At 42.0% G+C, this 18404-nt stretch overlaps 1 protein-coding gene across 7 annotated transcripts in view; it reads left to right on the forward strand.

Annotated features, from left to right (window-relative positions):
- Cttnbp2 (cortactin binding protein 2) overlaps positions 1–18404 on the forward strand; it is a 157614-nt gene that overhangs the window by 74067 nt on the left and 65143 nt on the right. For 5 of the 7 annotated variants that reach the window (XM_028871752.2, XM_037203503.1, XM_037203500.1 and 2 more), the window contains one exon: positions 11010–12645. In XM_028871752.2, the coding sequence (XP_028727585.1) occupies positions 11010–12645 (1636 nt within the window). Of the gene's footprint in view, positions 1–11009; positions 12646–17061; positions 17102–18404 lie in introns of all 7 variants that reach the window. The other 2 variants (XM_037203502.1, XM_028871754.2) reach the window with 2 other exon arrangements.

Genomic DNA, 18404 nt, shown 5'->3' on the forward strand with positions numbered 1-18404 from the left:
TCAATAGGTCAGTTTTTCGTTTGATGATAAGACATTGTACTATGTTTCCACTTTGGTACAGGAGCCTAAAACACTGGTCTCCTGTGATTCTTGTTTAATATATGTGTACTATTGTACTCGATTGTGCAAATAAGGAAACCATACAGAACCAATCTTTCTAGTGATAACCTAGCAAAGTCACACAAGGAAGAAGCTTGGGCTCAGACTTGACACTGCATCTCCTCATCTCTGAAACACACACAAGGTGTGGGAGTGTGCTCTGTCCTGATGGGAAGATGTACAGAGCAGATGCTTGATATTTGTAAGGAGAAATGTGATAGGTAATGTAGGAAGTCCAAGAGGTGCCTGGAAAGAATCAAGTTGAATGTAGGACAGGTGGGAGCCATTCTGTCAGTGAGTGAATTTTCTTGGTAAAGGAATCGATGAAGGTGTACCAGGAGTCCTATGAGCAGCCATTGGTAACATTTCATCAACAGAGGTGATGATTTGAAATGTCTGTTGTAGTGAGTGGTGAAGGAAGCTGAAAACAGTGGAGGAGAGTGAGTGATGGTGGCCCCGGGGGCCTATTGAGTTGCTGTCCTGCTGTCTGGGTAGAATTGAAGAGGCACTGCCGATGGAAGAGCAATTACAAAAGGTCTGTGGGTACTTTTATAGGAGTGGAGTTTGGGGTATAACTATCAGAGATGAGCTACATGTTTTAGTTTAGATTGTTTCTCAAATTTGACTCTGAGGTAGAAGAGAAAAGCCATAAAAGAAATAAGGTGTGGTGCTCTATCGTGAAGAAACACCATGGTCAAGTTTCGCAGTGCCTGGAAAGCTGACTTGAAGAGAGCAAGTCAAACTTGGAGTGGGCGTCATGGCTCTGACCCTGGTTGCCAGTGTGGTCAAGCCTGGAGTGGGCCTCATGGTTCTGACCCTGATTGCCAGTGTGGTCAGGGAAATCACTCAATTTCCCTCTAGTTAGCTGTTTTATGAAATTCGGGGTAACCCTTCTTTTACTGTTTGAGACTTTTATAGAATTTTATAATGTGTGTTGATCACCCACCCCATCCCCGTCCCTCTGGCCTCCCTGTGCCTTCTACCACATTTAACTTTTAAAATACTCCAGCATTTTCCTTTGACCTTCAGAAATAAATTAGAAAACTCCTATTTTAAGAGTGAGCTGTAAATTGACCTAGCTCTTGTCTTGTCTAACATCGTCATAAGAACTTTTTACTAAAATTAGCATAGAAGGTACTGATTTTTCTCTAGGTGGTGCTGGGCTGAACCCCAGGCTTTCTGTCCTCTGCTTACTAAGTAAGCACTCTACTACTGAACCACAGGACTAATCCCTACTTTGCCTACTTTTTCTGTTTATTTATTTATTTACGTACTTCTCTTTGGTTTTGTTGTTGTTTGTTTGATTTTGAAACACGATGTCACATAGCCCAGACCGGCTTCCGATTCTTCTGTTGTTACAGCTGAGCCTCACCTTAAATCCCCAATCCTCCTGCCTCGCCCTGCCAAGGGTTGAGATGATAAAAATGTGCCACCAGGGCCATTTTCTACATTCCCTTAATAGTTCTTTGTGCTTTCTAGTGGCAACCTATTATTTTGTGATTTCTCATGGTTTAAATATGCATTAGCCGATAATGACTCAAATTTTCTAAGAGACCCTCTTTATGAATAAAATATACACATAAACACACTATATACATCACTATTGTTCCTCAGGTTGTGCCTGTTCTACTGAAAGTGCCACCCCCAACATTTTGTACAGCACAACAGGGCATACTGTTACTCTCTTTATTTTTTCTGGGGTTAGGAATATAAACTTGGGTCCTCACATAGTGCTCTACCATTGTCATAACCCTAGTCCCCTCTTCCACTTTTCCTTTTGAGACTGGGTCTGCTAAGTTGACCAGGCAGACCTTGAATTTGAGCTCCTCCTGCCTCAGCCTCTAGAGTCATTGGAATTACAGGTCTGTACCATCCATCTTAGAGTGTTATTCTAAGAATTAACTGTACTGTTATTCACCAGTTTGGGAACGGTTCCTCAGCACTGTTCAGGAGCTGCTTTTTAATGCACAGAGCACTTCAGCATCAGTAAGTCTTACTCTGGGGAGCTGGCTTAATGAAGTTCTTGCTGAGCAAATACGAGGAACTGAATTTAGTTCACAGAACCCATGTGAAAGTCTGTCTTTTGGCATATATCTTTAATCCCAGCCCTAGAGGGGAGATGAATCCCTGGACCTCACTGGCCAGTCAGTCTGGATCAATCAGTGAATTCCAGGCTTAATGAGTGACTCTATCTAAAAAAAAAAAAATTAAAAATAAGGTAGAGATAGAGAATGGGTGAAGAAGATTTCCACATAGACCTCTGGCCTCCACACACAGAATACATGCACACACCCATGTAAACATGTACACATAGAAAACACACACACACACACACACACACACACACACACACACACACACACACGGAAATAACAAAAATAAATGATACCTGTGACCTCGGGTTGAGCAGAATGTCTTCCTATGGTCTCATGATACTGTTAGAGCAATAGAGTAGTGGATTCTCCCAGAAAGAACACAGTAGGACTACCCAAAGTTGTCAGTCCTTATAACATTTCCTTCCTCTGCTGTAGGTGGCTAAAATTTGACTTGAGCCAAGTGCTGACTTTACTGAGAATAGATTTCAAGTTTGTGTTTAAACCACTAAACTGTACACAATATTGAAGTAATGTAAATCTTTCTGTTGTTGTTGTTGTTTTTCCATCACAGGCAATTTATTTTGTTCTATTCATTCACAGTTAATACAGAAAATACTTGGAAACATTTCCATATAATGTTTGACACAGAAATCATCAAATAGAAGTATACAATGTTGACAGGAGGCAGTACATTTATAATTTATAACCCCAAATGTATTTATAAATTAGAAATGGAAAGATCTACAAATGAAATTATGAAGGTTCACCAAAGTCATTTAATCTGTCAGTTTCTCATTCATTTTTATGTCTTAATAATATTCTATTGTATGAATAAGCCACATTTTATTTCTCTCCAGTATTTGATAGCTATTTGAGTTGTTTTAACTTTTTTTACTATTAGCAACACACTGCTGTAAACCTTCATGTACATGTTTCATAGGTGCACATTTTCAGTAGTTTGAGGATATATTCCTAAGGGTAGAATTGTTGAGTAACAGAGTAACAATGTTTTGCATTTTGACCAACCACCAAACTGTTTTGCCAAAGTGGCACACCATTTTACAATCTCACCAAATCCTTGTTTTTAAGGCTCTGATTTTTGTACAAAAGCATTCAATCATTCTGTCAGACCAAACCAGGAAAAGTAAGCTATAGTTCAGAGCTGTTCTATCCCATTTACTATGCAAAGCCATTCTTGGCATTTGCAACTCTCAGCCCTTTTGAGTATTCTTGCAGTGTTCACCTTTTCCTCCACCACTTTTTTTTTCTTCTTTTTTTCTGGTTTATTTCTATCTATTAAAATGTATAAAAAATCCTCCATCAACGCTGCTGATAGCAGCAGAACCATGAGAAATATACCTTTGGTTTGCCTCAGAAAAGGAACACATATTGCACTGTAAAGTTTATAAAATTGGCGCAAAACATTGTGATAATGTTACAATACCAGTTTTAAGAGTTCAGTGACTAATGGGGAGCCAATGGGATACATGCAGAACTGTGAAAGCGATCTCACTTAGCCAGCTGTACACGTAGACTGTAAATCTACATTCAGATCATTTCTGAACTAAGACTATCATCTCAGTTTATCTGTTGAGGTCAACCAGGAAACCCTAGAATATACCTTGATTTTTGCAAAAAACAAAATAGGGGGAGGGGTTTCTTCAGCATTTCAGTCCACGAGTAACAATATCCTAACAGGCAAAGTGTTCTCTCACTGTCAACATAGAATGAACTGCTGCTGGAGGTCAACTTGGGCTTTAATTTGCATTAGCACTTACATGCATAGTAGTCCAAGTTGTTGACCTCATGACTTTAAAAAGTAACTCTAAAAAACTAAAATGGCCCTTCTAGGAAGACTAAAGAAAGACATCCAGCCACAGTTGTAAAAAGTCTCATCAAAACAATATACCCTTTTATGAATTACGCCTCAATTAAAAAAAAAAAAAGTAGCCCCAAATAAGAAGCAGCTCTGAAAAAGAAAATATAACTTAAGATATTTGAAAAAAACAAGGTGAATACAGGTTCAAAAATAATTAAGATACATTTTCTTAAGGCTACCTAGAATTAGGCTTTAAAGAATTCTACCATTTCAAGTTTACCACTAGTTACTAGATACCTATTTACAAACAAGATGTTCACCTTTCTTGTTCCTTTATCAAGAGAAAAATCTACCTTCAGACTATGAGGGTGGTGATGGGGAGGGACTAGAAAACAAGATTCAAACAATCCCATGCAAATATCACATTTTTCAAATGGAAGAACTCCAAACTGCACTAGAAGTTTCAATCACTAAGACACTTTCCATTGAAATGATTTAAGTACAACTACATGGCACCAAGGTTTAGGCCTAATATAGGCCTGACAACCAAGTCCTTGTTTTCTGGAAGAAAGGCCTCAAAAGTCCCACTCAATTCCACATAACAATACTTCAAAGATCAATTAGGTTTTCCTTTCCTTAATATTTTTGTTTTTGACTTCTAATCTTAAAGACTAGATTAAAACTTAGCTCATTTCCCAGAAGGCATTGCTTCCCTTTGCTCTATGAAAGAGTCCACCAAGACCTCTTCCTCAAAACCATCTAGCCCCCAGCCTCCAGCCTGTGCTTGTGATGCATCTTTCTCAACATCCTGAAAAGGTAATGTAGGTAAAATATGCTCATAAACATTAAAACTAGTTGTTAGAAAGACGTAACTAGCTTTATAATTTAAGTTTTAAAACATAAACACTTGCAGCTTGATCTGCACTGACAATGATTGTCGAAGCCTAGAATTCAACATTTACAAATTCTCATTCACACACACAAAACACACTATTATCACACAACTTGTGTCTTGAGAGAATCTTCTGCTTTTTAAATCTTTGGCCTCCCAGTCAATCCCAAGTTCAACCAACTTTTCTGAGTTCTGGTAGTTACCTGGACCACTGAGGCATTGCCACAAGACTTCTTCTCTTTTGAAACATCCTTTTTCTCTAGATATTAGGATAGCTACACCAGCTTGTTTCTTCTGTGGTGTATGTTGGTGTGGGATTATCTATTGCTTGATTTTTCATGGATATGTTTAGCTTCTTTGGGTTGAATTTTCCCTTCTAGTGCTTTCTGTAGGGCTGGGTTTGTAGACAGGTATTGATTAAATCTGGTTTTATCCTGGAATATTTTGTTTACTCCGCCTATGGTGATTAAGAGTTTTGCTGGGTATAATAGTCTGGGTTGGCATCCGTGGTCTCTTAGTGTCTGCATGAGATTTGTCCATGATCTTCTAGCTTTCATAGTCTCTATTGAGTAGTCTGGTGTTATTCTGATGGGTTTACCTTTATATGTTACCTGGTCTTTTTCCTTTGTGGCTCTTAATATTTTTTCTTTGTTCTGTGTGTTTAGTGTTTTGATTATGTGGCGAGGGGCCTTTTTTTTTTTTTTTTTGGATCCAGCCCATTCGGTGTTCTGTAAGCTTCTTGTATCTTCATAGGTATTTCTTTCTTTAGGTTAGGAAAGTTTTCTTCTATGATTTTGTTGAATATATTTTCTGTGCCTTTGAGTTGGTATTCTTCTCCTTCTTCTATCCCTATTATTCTTAGGTTTGGTCTTTTCATGGTGTCCCAAATTTCCTGGACGTTTTGTGTTACGACTTTTTTGTCTTTAGTGTTTTCTTTGACTGACGAATCTATTTTCTTTATTGTGTCTTCAGTGTCAGAGATTCTCTGTTCCATCTCTTGCAATCGGTTGGTTATGCTTGTTTCTGTAGTTCCTGTTCGTTTTGTCAGGATTTCTATTTCCAGCATTCCCTCAGCATGTGTTTTCTTTATTGTCTCAAATTCATTTTTCAGATCTTGGAATGTTTCTTTCATCTGTTTAATTGCTTTTTCTTGGCTTGATTTGATTTCTTCCCATTTTTTGTTCGTTTTTTCTTCCATTTCTTTAAGGGAGTTTTTTATTTCCTCTTTAATGGAGTTTTTCATTTCCTCTTTAAGGGAAGTTTTTATTTCCTCTTTAAGAGAGTTTTTCATTTCCTCTTTAAGGAAAGTTTTTATTTCCTCTTTAAGGTAGTTTTTCATTTCCTCTTTAAGGAAAGTTTTTATTTCCTCATTGAGAGAATGTTTTATTTCTTCTTTAAGGGCCTCTATCATCTTCTTAAAGTCATTTTTAGGGTTGATTTCTCCTGTTTCTTCTGTCATGGTATGTTTAGGTCTTGCAGGTGTAGAATCACTAGGTTCTGATGTTGCCATATAGGTCTTTATGTTGTTGCCTGTATTTTTGCACTGGCGTCTACTCATCTTTTCCTCTGTGCGGTGCAGGTGGTGTCTTTGTCTGAGAGTGCCTCTCTTGTTCTAATTTTTAGTGTTGGTTTAGTAGGGGTTCTTGGTTAAATTGGCGCTATTGGGCTGTTTCTTCAGGGACAGCTGATTTTAGTCGGTGAATTATATACTTATGACTCTGGTGATCTGGTTTGGTGGCTGGGTATCGCCTTCTTCTGTGTTCCCAGATCACGTTTTGTTCATTTGTCGACTCCTCAGCTGATCTTGTTTCTTCAGACTTCAAACTGTAGGCATCTGAATCCTCTCCCAGATGGGTTTCAGCTGAGCAGGGTAGTCTCACCAACACCTCCAAGTTGTTGGGTTTCACAGGATCAGCAGTTGGGCCCTGGGTTGTCCCCAGACAGAGTGCCCAGACTCGCCCTGGTTCCGACCCACAGAGATAGCCTCTTCTCCAGGTGTTGGGGCTAGGGGCATCCCCATTCCAAGCTGTGTCTGCCCCTCTCCGTCCCGGGCCTGTCCACCCCTGTGGCCCGCCGCCACAGGCCCACCTGCGTCCACTTGTCTCTGCCGCTGGGCCTGTATGTCCCTGTCAGCTGCCGCTGGGTCTGTCTGCCTCTGCGGGCGGCCAACTGGCCTGTATGTCTCTGCCGGCTGCTGCCGCGGGCCTACCTACCTCTGCTTGTCACTGCTGCCGGGCCCATCCACCTCTGCGAACTGCCACCGGGCCTGTATGTCTCTGCCGGTTGCTGCTGGGCCTGTATGTCCCCTTGGGCCGCCGCCACCAGGCCGGTCCACCTCCGTCTGCTTATCTCCGCCGCAGGGCCTGACCACCGCTGGGCCTGAATGTCTCTGTCTGCGCTGCCGCCAGACCTGTCTACCTCCGAGGGCCGCTTGCCACAGGCCTACCTGCGTCTGCTTGTCTCCGCCATCTTGAATCTCTCTCTTGTAAATCTTTTTATTTCCCAAAGAATGCACATCTTTTTATGCTGTTCTATAGTCTTTAAGTTTGTGTTGTATCTAAAAACACTGTACACAACTTGGAATTGTTATTATTGGAATTACTGGGAGAGGAAGAAATGGTTCCCTTAATACTGTTACTTGATGCAGGATTGCCATAGATCTTCAACTGGTAAGCCTCACAGTATCTGTGAATCATAATAATACAAAATTCAGTAAGTTATGCCCACATGGTCTTTTCAACATCTAGAGGAGATAAAATGGCCTTTCTTCATCTCTAAACAGCTAAATCTACTTTAACCTCTATGAGCCATGAAGCACTGTCTGGACCAGCAGAATAGTCTTTAATTGGACAAGCAAGGTGGATGGGCCAACCTGATTGCTGCATCCTGCCCATGGTGTGTCCTTAATCTTTCATAGTTTCATGACACATACTTCTCGGTAGAAAATAAGTAATCTTTACAACGTATGAGAATAATGCAACTCATGCATATATAATTCCTGAGGGAATCTAAGGTAGCAAACAGAATATGGAATTCTCATGTCATCACAGCACTACTCAGAACAATTAAGACACGGAATTGGCCTCATATGTACATAGTACTTTCCAGCCTGGAAGGGGAATGGAATGATGTCATTTGTAAGAAAGTGAAATGACCTGAAGAGCATGATGTAAAACCAAATAAGGGAACTCAGAAAGACAAACCTTACATGTTTTCCCTCCTGTAGAGTCTGGATTTCTAAAAATGACATGAAATCATAAGGAAGACAATATTTATTTCTTTTTCCCGTTTCTGTGACAAAATTCTTCATGACACCAGTTTGAAGGAGGAAGGGTTTATTTGGGTTCATGGTTTGGGCGACAGTGTCTCTCATGTCCTAGGGTAGCAGGAGTATGAGGCAACTGGTCACATTGCGTCCGTGGTCAGTTGCTTCCCCTTTTCCTGGTTTGTTCAGTCTAGGACCCCAGTCCATGGGACGGTGCTGCCTGCCCAAGGTGAGCTTTCCTGTCTAGAAATACTCGCAGAGACAGGCACAGAGGTATACCTCCTAGCTGATTCTAAATACAGCCAAGTCAACTTCAAAGATTAACCATGACAAGAACTGTTTAGGAAGAGGAAGGGAATCAGTGGTGGGGAGGTTCAAAAGAAGATAATGGGAGATGAGTTTGACTAAAATGGGTTATGTATGCATACATGAAAATACCATGAAGCTCATTATTTTGTATAATAAATAGCCATTAATAAAATGCAGTTATAAATGTTGCTCATACATTCAGAAAGACTATTTTAGGAAGTTATTATAGAGCAGCAGTGCTAACAACATTCATTCATTAAACAATTTATTAAGTATAACCTTGTGCCAGCCACTACTGTAGGTCTGGGGGACTTAGCAAATGATTCTCGGTCTTCACCCTCATGAAGTCACACTGTAGAGAAGGCAGGAGGTAGATATTAAACAAAAATGATACAGACAATGGGAGAGGGACTTTTCTCTTCTGTGGAGGTGAAAGCAAGTATCTCAGTTAGGGCTTCTACTGCTGTAATCAAACATCATGACCAAAAGCAGGTTGGGAAGGAAAGGGTTTATTTTGATTATACTTCCATATCGAAGTCCATCACCAAAAGAAGTCAGTATAGGAACTCAAGGTAGGAACCTGTGTTGGCATTTATACATTACTTGGCTGGCCCCTTGGGAAGCTTGCCAGTAAGCAGGCAGGACCTTGGCCCCTCTCAGGGTCCTGACAATGTCATCCTGTGTAGCCTGTTTGTGCATGTGCCAAGGCCCCTTTAAGAGGTGGGCTCTGGGTTAGGGATTTAGCTCAGTGGTAGAGCGCTTGCCTAGCAAGTGCAAGGCCCTGTGTTCGATCCTCAGCTCAAAAAAAAAAAAAAAAAAAAAAAGGTGGGTTCTGCCCACCTTTCTTTCCCTCCCTCCCTCCCTCTCCTCCCCCACCTCCTCCCTCTCTTCCTACCAGGCTGTGTCTGTACTTCCTCTCACCCCCCTTTCCATCTCTTCTCTCCTCTCTCATTCCTCCTCTCTCCTCAGCCTTTATCTCCAGAGGCGAACTCTGCATCTCTTCTTCCCTTCTCTTAATAAACCCTCTACAAGAGTGCTGTCTGCATGGTGTGAGTGACTTGCTGCTGCTGCCATGCCCCTTGGCTCCCACTCGCTAAGGCTACCACCTGCCCTTTCTTAACTACAACCACCTTGAGGCAGAAACTGATGCAGAGGCCGTGGAAGAGTGCTGCTTGCTGACTTGCCCCTCGTGACTTGCTCATCCAGCCCGGGGATAGCACTGCTTGCGTAAGCTGGACTCTCCAACATCAATCATCCACCTGGAAAACGCCCCACAGGCTATAGGCCAGTATTATGGGGGTACTGTCTCAATTATGGCCCCCTCTTCCCAGATGACCCTGGCTTGTGTTAAGTTGACATGAAACTAGCCAGCACAACAGGCCTCACTGTGAGAGTTACAGCTGAACAGAAGCCTGAAGGAAAGAAAGGAGCCAATCTTTGCTGCTGCTGGGTGATTTTGTGAATATGAAGGAGTCTGCCCTCAGGATTGAGGTGTAGCTCAGTGGTAGGGCACTTTTATTATGCATACAAGCCCAGGTTCAGTGCCCTCCCCCCAAATGTGAGGACATAAAGGTTTTGTAAGCTCACTCTCTGTGTTCATCATTTGGTAAAGTATTTGTTTTCTGAACAGCACAGAGCCTGGGTCGCATGGCTCCATGAGCAGCCAATACATTTTGCTTAAGAAAAAGCTGATCTGTCCCACGCATAGCCATTTTGATGAGCAGGGTAGCTGGAGGGTTTGCTTGTTGGTTCCTTCTGCGAAGTGCATAGCATTCTTTGTGAAGGAGAGCCTCCTGAAGATGTGTGATGGAATTCTAGGCAGATGGGACAACAGGGTCAAAGGCCCTGAGGCAAGAGGTAAGGCCATGTTCAAGAAACACTGGGAAGGCCAAAGTAGCTAAATTGTAAAGCAGGATCCAAGTAACAGCCGAGGTCAGTCTCTAGGCTCACTTGTGATGACTGTAGTTCTGATGAAATAATCTGCTAGCTCTTTACAATTTTATTTGAAAAAAAAAAACTCTTTACATATGATTTCATATGATTTCCAGTCCATCAGAAGATGCCCAAAGAGGTTAAATAACTTAGCAATGTAAAATGGTTAGCAAATATGGGGCTTGGCATTTAAGTACTCTGATTGCATATTCAAAGATCAGTTCATAATTTCCAGCCATTGAACCTTCATTAAATAACGCCCATTCTCTCACTTATCTCTACTCATCAAAACAGCCCCTTTTGAACTCTGCGCTGTGATTTGAAGCATCCTACTATTATTCTCTTGCAAACTGTAGTTCACTTTAATAGATTAAAACAATTCCCTTTTGTTGCAATGCAGGTATTTTTCATAAAGCCATTTACAGCAATTTTCTCATTTTAATGAGACTTTAAATATTATCTTTTTAAAAATCATAACAAAATGTGGCACTTTTGCTAACCCAAATCATGCCATTGTTCAGAAATTAACAAAAAGCCCTTCTGTGCTACAAAGACTATGGTGTCTATTAATCCAGGCTTCCCTTTAATATCTTCCAGTTGGAAATGGAAAAGCTTCAGCTTCAGGCCCTTGAACAGGAGCACAAGAAGCTGACTGCCCACCTGGAGGAGGAGAGGGGCAAGAACAAGCATGTGGTCCTGATGCTGGTGAAGGAGTGTAAGCAGCTCTCGGGCAAAGTCGTAGAGGAGTCCCAGAAGCTGGAGGAGGTCCTGGTGAAACTGGAGGAGGAGAAGAAAAAGACAGGCGAATTGGAAGACCAGCTGTCAGCTGAGAAACAAAGAAGCTCGGGAATGGAGGCTCAGCTGGAGAAGCAGCTCTCTGAGTTCGATACGGAGCGGGAACAGCTGCGTGCCAAGCTGAGCCGAGAAGAGGCACACACCACTAACCTCAAAGAGGAGATAGACAAGATGAAGAAAACGATGGAGCAAATGAAAAGGGGAAATGACAGCAAGCCAGGCATCTCCCTCCCACGAAAGACAAAAGACAGGCGCCTGGCTTCCGTCTCTGTGGCGACAGAAGGGCCCATCACCAGGGCTGTTGCTTGCCAGACAGATACAGTGGCAGAAAGCACTGACCCTGTGAAGAAGTCACCTTTGACTGTGCCCATAAAGCCTTCCACAGGGAGCGCCCTAGTTCCTGCAAACACAAAAGGGAACGTGGCCCCCAGTGCCCTACTGATCAGGCCAGGTATTGACAGGCAGGCGTCCCACAGTGACTTGGGCTCCTCTCTATCTGCTGCCCCACCACCAAGTGCAAATAGAATTGAGGAAAATGGACCAAGCACGGGCTCCGTTCCTGATGTGTCAAATAGCACATCCTCAACCTCCAGTAGCACTACCCCTGCCCCTGCCCAGACACCAGGCACAGCTCCCCAGAACCACTCACAAGCTGCCCCTGTGCACAGTTTACAGTCACCGTGTGCCAACACACCTTTGCATCCAGGTCTCAACCCACGAATCCAAGCGGCTAGATTTAGATTTCAGGGCAATGCAAATGACCCAGACCAGAATGGAAATACCACCCAAAGTCCTCCCTCAAGAGATGTCTCTCCTACAAGTCGTGACAACCTAGTGGCCAAGCAGCTAGCCCGGAATACTGTGACCCAAGCACTGTCGAGATTTACCAGCCCTCAAGCAGGTGCTTCTCCAAGGCCGGGAACGTCTCCAGGAGGGGATGCCGTCACCTGTCCTCCAGTCGGTCGAACGGGTTTAAAGACTCCTGGGGCAGCACGGGTTGACAGAGGAAATCCTCCTCCTATCCCTCCCAAAAAGCCAGGGCTCTCCCAGACTCCTTCTCCACCACACCCCCAACTGAGGGCCTCCAATGCAGGGGCCAAAGTTGATAACAAAATCTTGGCTTCACCTCCCTCCACGGTGCCACAAGGGACCAAGGTAGTCAGTGAGGAGAACGTCCCTAAGTCATCCTCCCCTCAGCTGCCACCAAAACCATCCATAGATTTAACTGTGGCACCCGCAGGCTGTCCCGTTTCGGCCCTGGCCACGTCTCAGGTGGGTGCCTGGCCTGCTGAAACCCCTGGACTGAACCAACCTGCATGTTCAGACAGCTCCTCCCTTGTCGTTCCCACCACCATTGCCTTTTGCTCTTCCATAAACCCTGTTAGTGCCTCATCCAGTAGCCCCGGTGCCTCAGACAGCCTCCTGGTAACAGCATCAGGTAAAGGGATTGAAATCTTACACCCTTTTTAAAGAATGCGGCCTATTCTCTCACTTGTCTTAATTTCTTTCACATTGTCTTGAAACATTTTTAATAACCCCATTTCCCCATTTCTTTCCCCTTTTTTTCTTTCTTCCTTTTTTTTTTTTTAATTTTCTTTAAGGCTCTGGGGTGATGGTGATTCATCTTGATCTATGAATTGTGGTTTCATCATGCTAAGCACTTTTCCTGAAAATAGTGGTTTGAAGCACACAAAGACCATTAATTTTTAGAGAGACTAAAACATTTCCAGGGGAGGAAAGAGCATCGCTTCCTATCAAATACTTGTCTCACGAGACCTCAGTATTAATGGATCAACCTCAGTGTGCATTCAATTTGTTCCCTCTAGGATGGCATAAGAAAAATCCTTTCAAGTCACTGTTCACACCACTCTGGATTAGCAGGTTGATGGGGGTTTGTTCTGTAGCTAAGAGATAGGAGGTTAACATCAGTTTGGTATGAGTGTTCCCTTCTTACCCTCAACAAAGGACCATGAGTGTTTATAAGTTCTAAGTTTAGTTTATTTTGAATGCTGTGTACCCCATTTGATAGGGCATTGTCTTCCAAGACTTGAGCACAGACAGCTTCTGCCCCACATGGGCATTGTTAAAGTTCCCATCGCAACGGTGTATCCTGAAGTTGCTCAATATGGGAGCTGCACAAAGGACTGGATGTTTTTCTTTTTTGATGTATATGGTTTGTGGAAGCATTGCTTTCTTTATTAGCATGGCTAATGTGGATTCATGGTTGGTGTCAAAGCCTGTTAGCACTCTGAGAAGCCGCTGCTGTGATCACATGTTGGGGCTGGTAGATTCTTTGGACTCTAAAGATAAGGATTTGAAAAGGAAAGGAAATCTCAATAGCATCACATTTAAAACTTAAAGCATGTGGCACTGCCCTTGAGGAGGTAAGTGCTTCAGATTGCATGCTTCTAAATGCAAGCTATCCCCCTTGAAATTCAGCTTTGGGGGATGTTGTTTCCATTTTCGAGGGCAAACTGAGAACCAGAAGCAGCATGGACTTTGAGGTTGAAGATCGGTGTTAGAGTTGAGGCTCTGTTGTATATAATTGTGTTTTTGACGATCTTTCCCATAACTGAACAAGTTTTCTCTTCCTTAAGTTGGAGTGTGTCCTGCTCACTGGGAAGTTAGCTGGAAGGTGTCTAAGAGACCGTCACATATCAAGGCATGGCAGTGAACTTGGGGCAGCATGAGTAATCACAGCCTGATTAATAGTGTTGCTCATAGCACTTTTGAGAATTTGCTTCAGAATTGACCTTGGGGTCCTTTTACACTGTCTTTATAAGCATTTGAGATTCCTATTTTTTTTTCTTCTCCAAAATGGTTGTATCTCTTGGCATTGCTTGGAATCATGTTGGCTTTCCCACTAGGTAAACCTGCCCTAAGAAGGGAGAGATTTAGTACCATCCAGAAGACTCTAAAAATGGACCCCACGCCCTATGGGATGCTAGAAAGCATTGCTCCAAAGTCATTTGGGGCCACGACAGCGCTCTGCTGTAACCGTACAGACTACATGACAGACAGGGAAGTGTCCCAGGGCATATGAGTGTGTCGTCAGCTGGTTCTGTTTATACCACAGAGCCGTCTGTTCTCCAATACCTTGAGGCTCCGCCAGCTGCTGCCTCCGTGGGCACTGTGATCCCGAGTCCAGCTGCAGACACCCTTTAGGTTTCAACAGAGGTGCTTCAGAAGCAGCATGTGTGACTGCAGAGCATTCTTTCCACAGGGTTTGGAGTTCAGTTTTAAAAGATGGCTAATTCCTAATCTAGTAAATATTTGCCCAAACAACCTATTTTGTGTTCGGTAGAATTCTTGATAAAGAAGCCAGCTCCCCCCCCCCGCCCCCAAAAAAAAAGCCTTTTGTGAATATCTGAGGTACCAAGGAGAATATAAATAGAGATTTTGATGAAACAGCCGCCATTGAAGATATGTAAAATTGATTTCTTATTTCCTGTTTCCCAGTTTTCTCATTTGGCCGTAGAGTTCTCAGAATTGCAGGATGGCCCTTGGAATAGTGGGCTTCTGCTGAGTTGATTATAAGGTGTGCCTCTTTAGGGCAGAAGGGTGGCACCAGAGGTCTTAGTCCTTCAGCAGGTGTTTAGTACACACCTCCCTGTGTGCTCCGAGGGCGAAAGTGTTAGAGCGATGCATGCTTGTATAATTATAGAATTCGACTACAGGTGTAGGCCATCTTGGACTTCCCAAATTAGATGGTATTTCCCCTGCCTTGCAGTTAGCTTTTTCCAACTCTCCTGTTTTAAAGATGGTCTGCTGGTGCTGGATGTCCAGTCCAGAGCCTTATGCATGCTAGGCGAGTGCTCCACTGAGCTCCACTGCAGTGTCTGCCACCACACCCATCAGCCAGGAAGCTCCACAGCTCCATCCGTCTTGCTTCTTAACCTTGCTGTTTCTAGATGAGCTTGTCCCGCTCCAGGTCAGGAGCCCACGGGAGGTCATTAACTTTCTCCTGATGCCGCTGCAGAGACTAGGAACAAGGCCCAGGGACAGCGAGTACCTGCAGGTGCCCGGCAGATATCTGTTCCCCTTTTCCATGAGCACGTGAGCAAGCCCTGAACTGAGTTTCAAATGCCAAATTTAGCTAATTTCTGCCCTTCTGTAGTTCTAATCCTGGAGAGACATTATTTCTAAGCTATTAGCTTTGCCATCTAAAACTTAAACTCTTGGACACAAAATTAAGATTACCTCCCAGCTGAAGGGTGTCCTGACTTATCCTGATGGGTAGGACTGTTTAGTTTCTGGCCCTGCCTGCCCTGGGCCCCAGGATCTTTCTCTTGAGACCTCCTGTGTCTGTCATCTTCTGTGTCTAGCAGCTAAGTGATATGAAAGCCCAGAAGAAGGCTAGAATGACAGAAGATTCCCGTTTAATGGGTTGCATTGTAAATTGCACTAACCAGAGGCAACCTGGTGGCAAGCCGTGAACTTTTAAAATAAAGCTTTAAATTCTAAATGAGTTAGAAGTTCTTACTCCTTCTGAACATGTCCAGTGAGCAATGCGTAGTTAGATGAAGAAACTTGAATCAGGCATCACTCGGGACAGCTGAGTCCCCAAGCCCTTGCTCATTCTCCTCTGTTTCTTTTCTGTCGTTGTTTTTCTTGTTACTATTATTTTGTAATAATTTTCTTGTTACTATTATTTACTTTGTAAACATTTCATTTGGTTCAGACTTTTTTCTTTCCTTACATATATCCTTTAAAGTATCCTCATCTATGATTGGCTTGAGAGCTAAATCAGAAAACAAGAATGGTCTGGGCTGTGACCTTAACCCTCTCCACCCTCTGAAGCTGGTGCCAGAAGCTGTCCTCCGCCCTCCTCTTCTGCCATTGCATGTCCCCGCTGTCCCGTGGCCTGCTGTGCACAGTCCTCACCTTACTAATGTCTGCCTACGATGCCGCACAATGGAATGACTGTCTAACCTCCGTAGAGTAGCTGTGTGGGTTCGGGGCTCTTCCGTCATTACTAATCCAGTTAACCAGACGTGACCTGTTCTCTCGTTGTTGAGAATTTCAGATGAATACTAGTGTTGTGATGAGGTTTTGATTTTACTTCCCCCATATTTGTAACAGGACTTATGAAGATAAATTGTGCTAGGAAAAAAATTGGAAATGAGAGTGAAAACATAACATTTGTTTGACATTTAAGAGTATGTGATATTTACAAAGCACATTTCTTTCATGAAGCTTTAAAAATAATGCTTTTCAGTCCTCTAAGGAAGCTGATAGAGCTTCTTCTGAATATAACAAGGAGAATGATGACACTTCATGACCTAAAGATTAAGAATATTTTTGAATAAAGCATTTTACCTTTCACATCAGTGGGGCCTTCCAGAAAATTATATGTATATATAAAAAATTGAATATTTCCATATAAAACAATTAGCAATATGTATTTGTATTGTCTTCTCTAAAGCTTAGAATTGTGCTTAAAAAAGAAAAAGAAAAATGAAAACAAACTTTTTAAAGGATAGCAAAATTTAGTGTGTACACATTGGTATTCATGGAAGAATATCAAGAACCAAGATTCCTTGAATGAAATCTAAAGAGATGAGAGAATGAGTGTGTGTGTGCACATGAGTGTGTGTGTGTGCGCCTGCGTGTGTGAGTGTGTATGTGTGTGTGTGTGTGTGTGTGTGTGTGTGTGTGTGTGTGTAGAAAGCATGAAGCAGACCCCCACCCCCATTCTGCTGGGGACAGTAGTGTGATGCCTTCCTATTGCTTGTGTTTGCTTTACAGTCAAGGTGTCCAGCCTTGGTGTTTATAATTTTCTGTCTATCATCCATTTCTAATAAGTACTGATTTAATTTTTGTGGGCCTGTTTTTTTGTTTGTTTGTTTTTAAGAAAATACAAAAGGTAAAATGTACCAGAGAGGAGCCTTCTTGTAAGTATGAAGTAAAAATACTACTTTTCTAAGAAGACCTTATCAATATCAATGGGGAAATATTATAAGTATTTGAGAAATATTGAATTTTATAAAAATTTTAATCTTGTCTGTCATTGCTGCCCTGGTATGATAAAACAATAAATTATCCATAGATTCTTAGAATTGGTTATAAAAATATAATATCAAGATTTTAATATTCAGTATAGTTTTAGTTGCATAAATGGCCTCTCTTTGATTTATTTTTATAACAAATTTTAAATATTCTGAGAAATTTCTTTGATATGTAATCTTTTAGTATATCCTGAAGGAATTTGAGGCCCAAAACTTGGCATTAATCATAAGAATTGACTATTACATTCATATTAGTGTAACTAAGACCTTGGTACAGGGAAAGAAAAGCATCCATGTGTTGCTTCTTGCTGAAGGGAATGTTACATGTACCCGTGGAAAGTCTGCCCTCAGGAGCATGTATGTGTACCTATGTGTAGCACTACTTAAAAGGACTGGGACTTTCTCATGTATTTAAGCCGAAAAGACACAAATACCAACTAAATAAACATTTGTATTTTACTGTTTTTACAGCCTTTTGATCAAGGAAGGATTCAGAAAATTTTCCAGGCTATATGCAGCCGACTTCACACTCTTAACAGATTCTCTTCTAAAGCTGCTAAATACTGATGAGAACTGTCTAACCATGATAACTCTTACAGTTTTTGTTAAAGCTATATGATAGTGTCCTGCTCTGTTGGCCAGTTAAAATGTTTGTTAGTCCTGCTGTGCAGATGGCAAGAGACAGTCATTTTCAAAGCGGTTTTGTCACCCTGTGCTGTTGTATAATACAGCCAAATAATATTTGTTGTATTGCTGTTAGCTCTTAACATTTATTATTTGTTTCCCAAATAAGGAAATTCAAGGAACATAATAAACTCCTTGATAGAGAAAGGCCCACTTTCTAGCTTATGTAAAGTAATTGTCTTGGAAACATTGTTGAAGAAACTGTTTCTAAATACTGTGCTGTTTTTATACCTACTTGATTTATGTTTCCATATCAGTATTGAAACTGAGGTAACCTTTACATAGTTTTAAAATTCAAAATGCTTTTAAATTCCACATAGAAATTTAAGTTCGTGATGCGTGGCAGCCATCTTGGTTGCCCGTCACTTGACTAATACCAATCATTTAACTCCTAATTTATGTCAGCCTCACAACTAAAAATAACTTGTCACCATGAATGTTAATGGATAGCAGATACAAGGTCAAACATAACAGTATGGATTTGTGCTAGCGTATTAACAGATTG

This window comes from Peromyscus leucopus, chromosome 3 (genome assembly GCF_004664715.2).
Source record: "Peromyscus leucopus breed LL Stock chromosome 3, UCI_PerLeu_2.1, whole genome shotgun sequence".
Taxonomy (NCBI): domain Eukaryota; kingdom Metazoa; phylum Chordata; class Mammalia; order Rodentia; family Cricetidae; genus Peromyscus; species Peromyscus leucopus.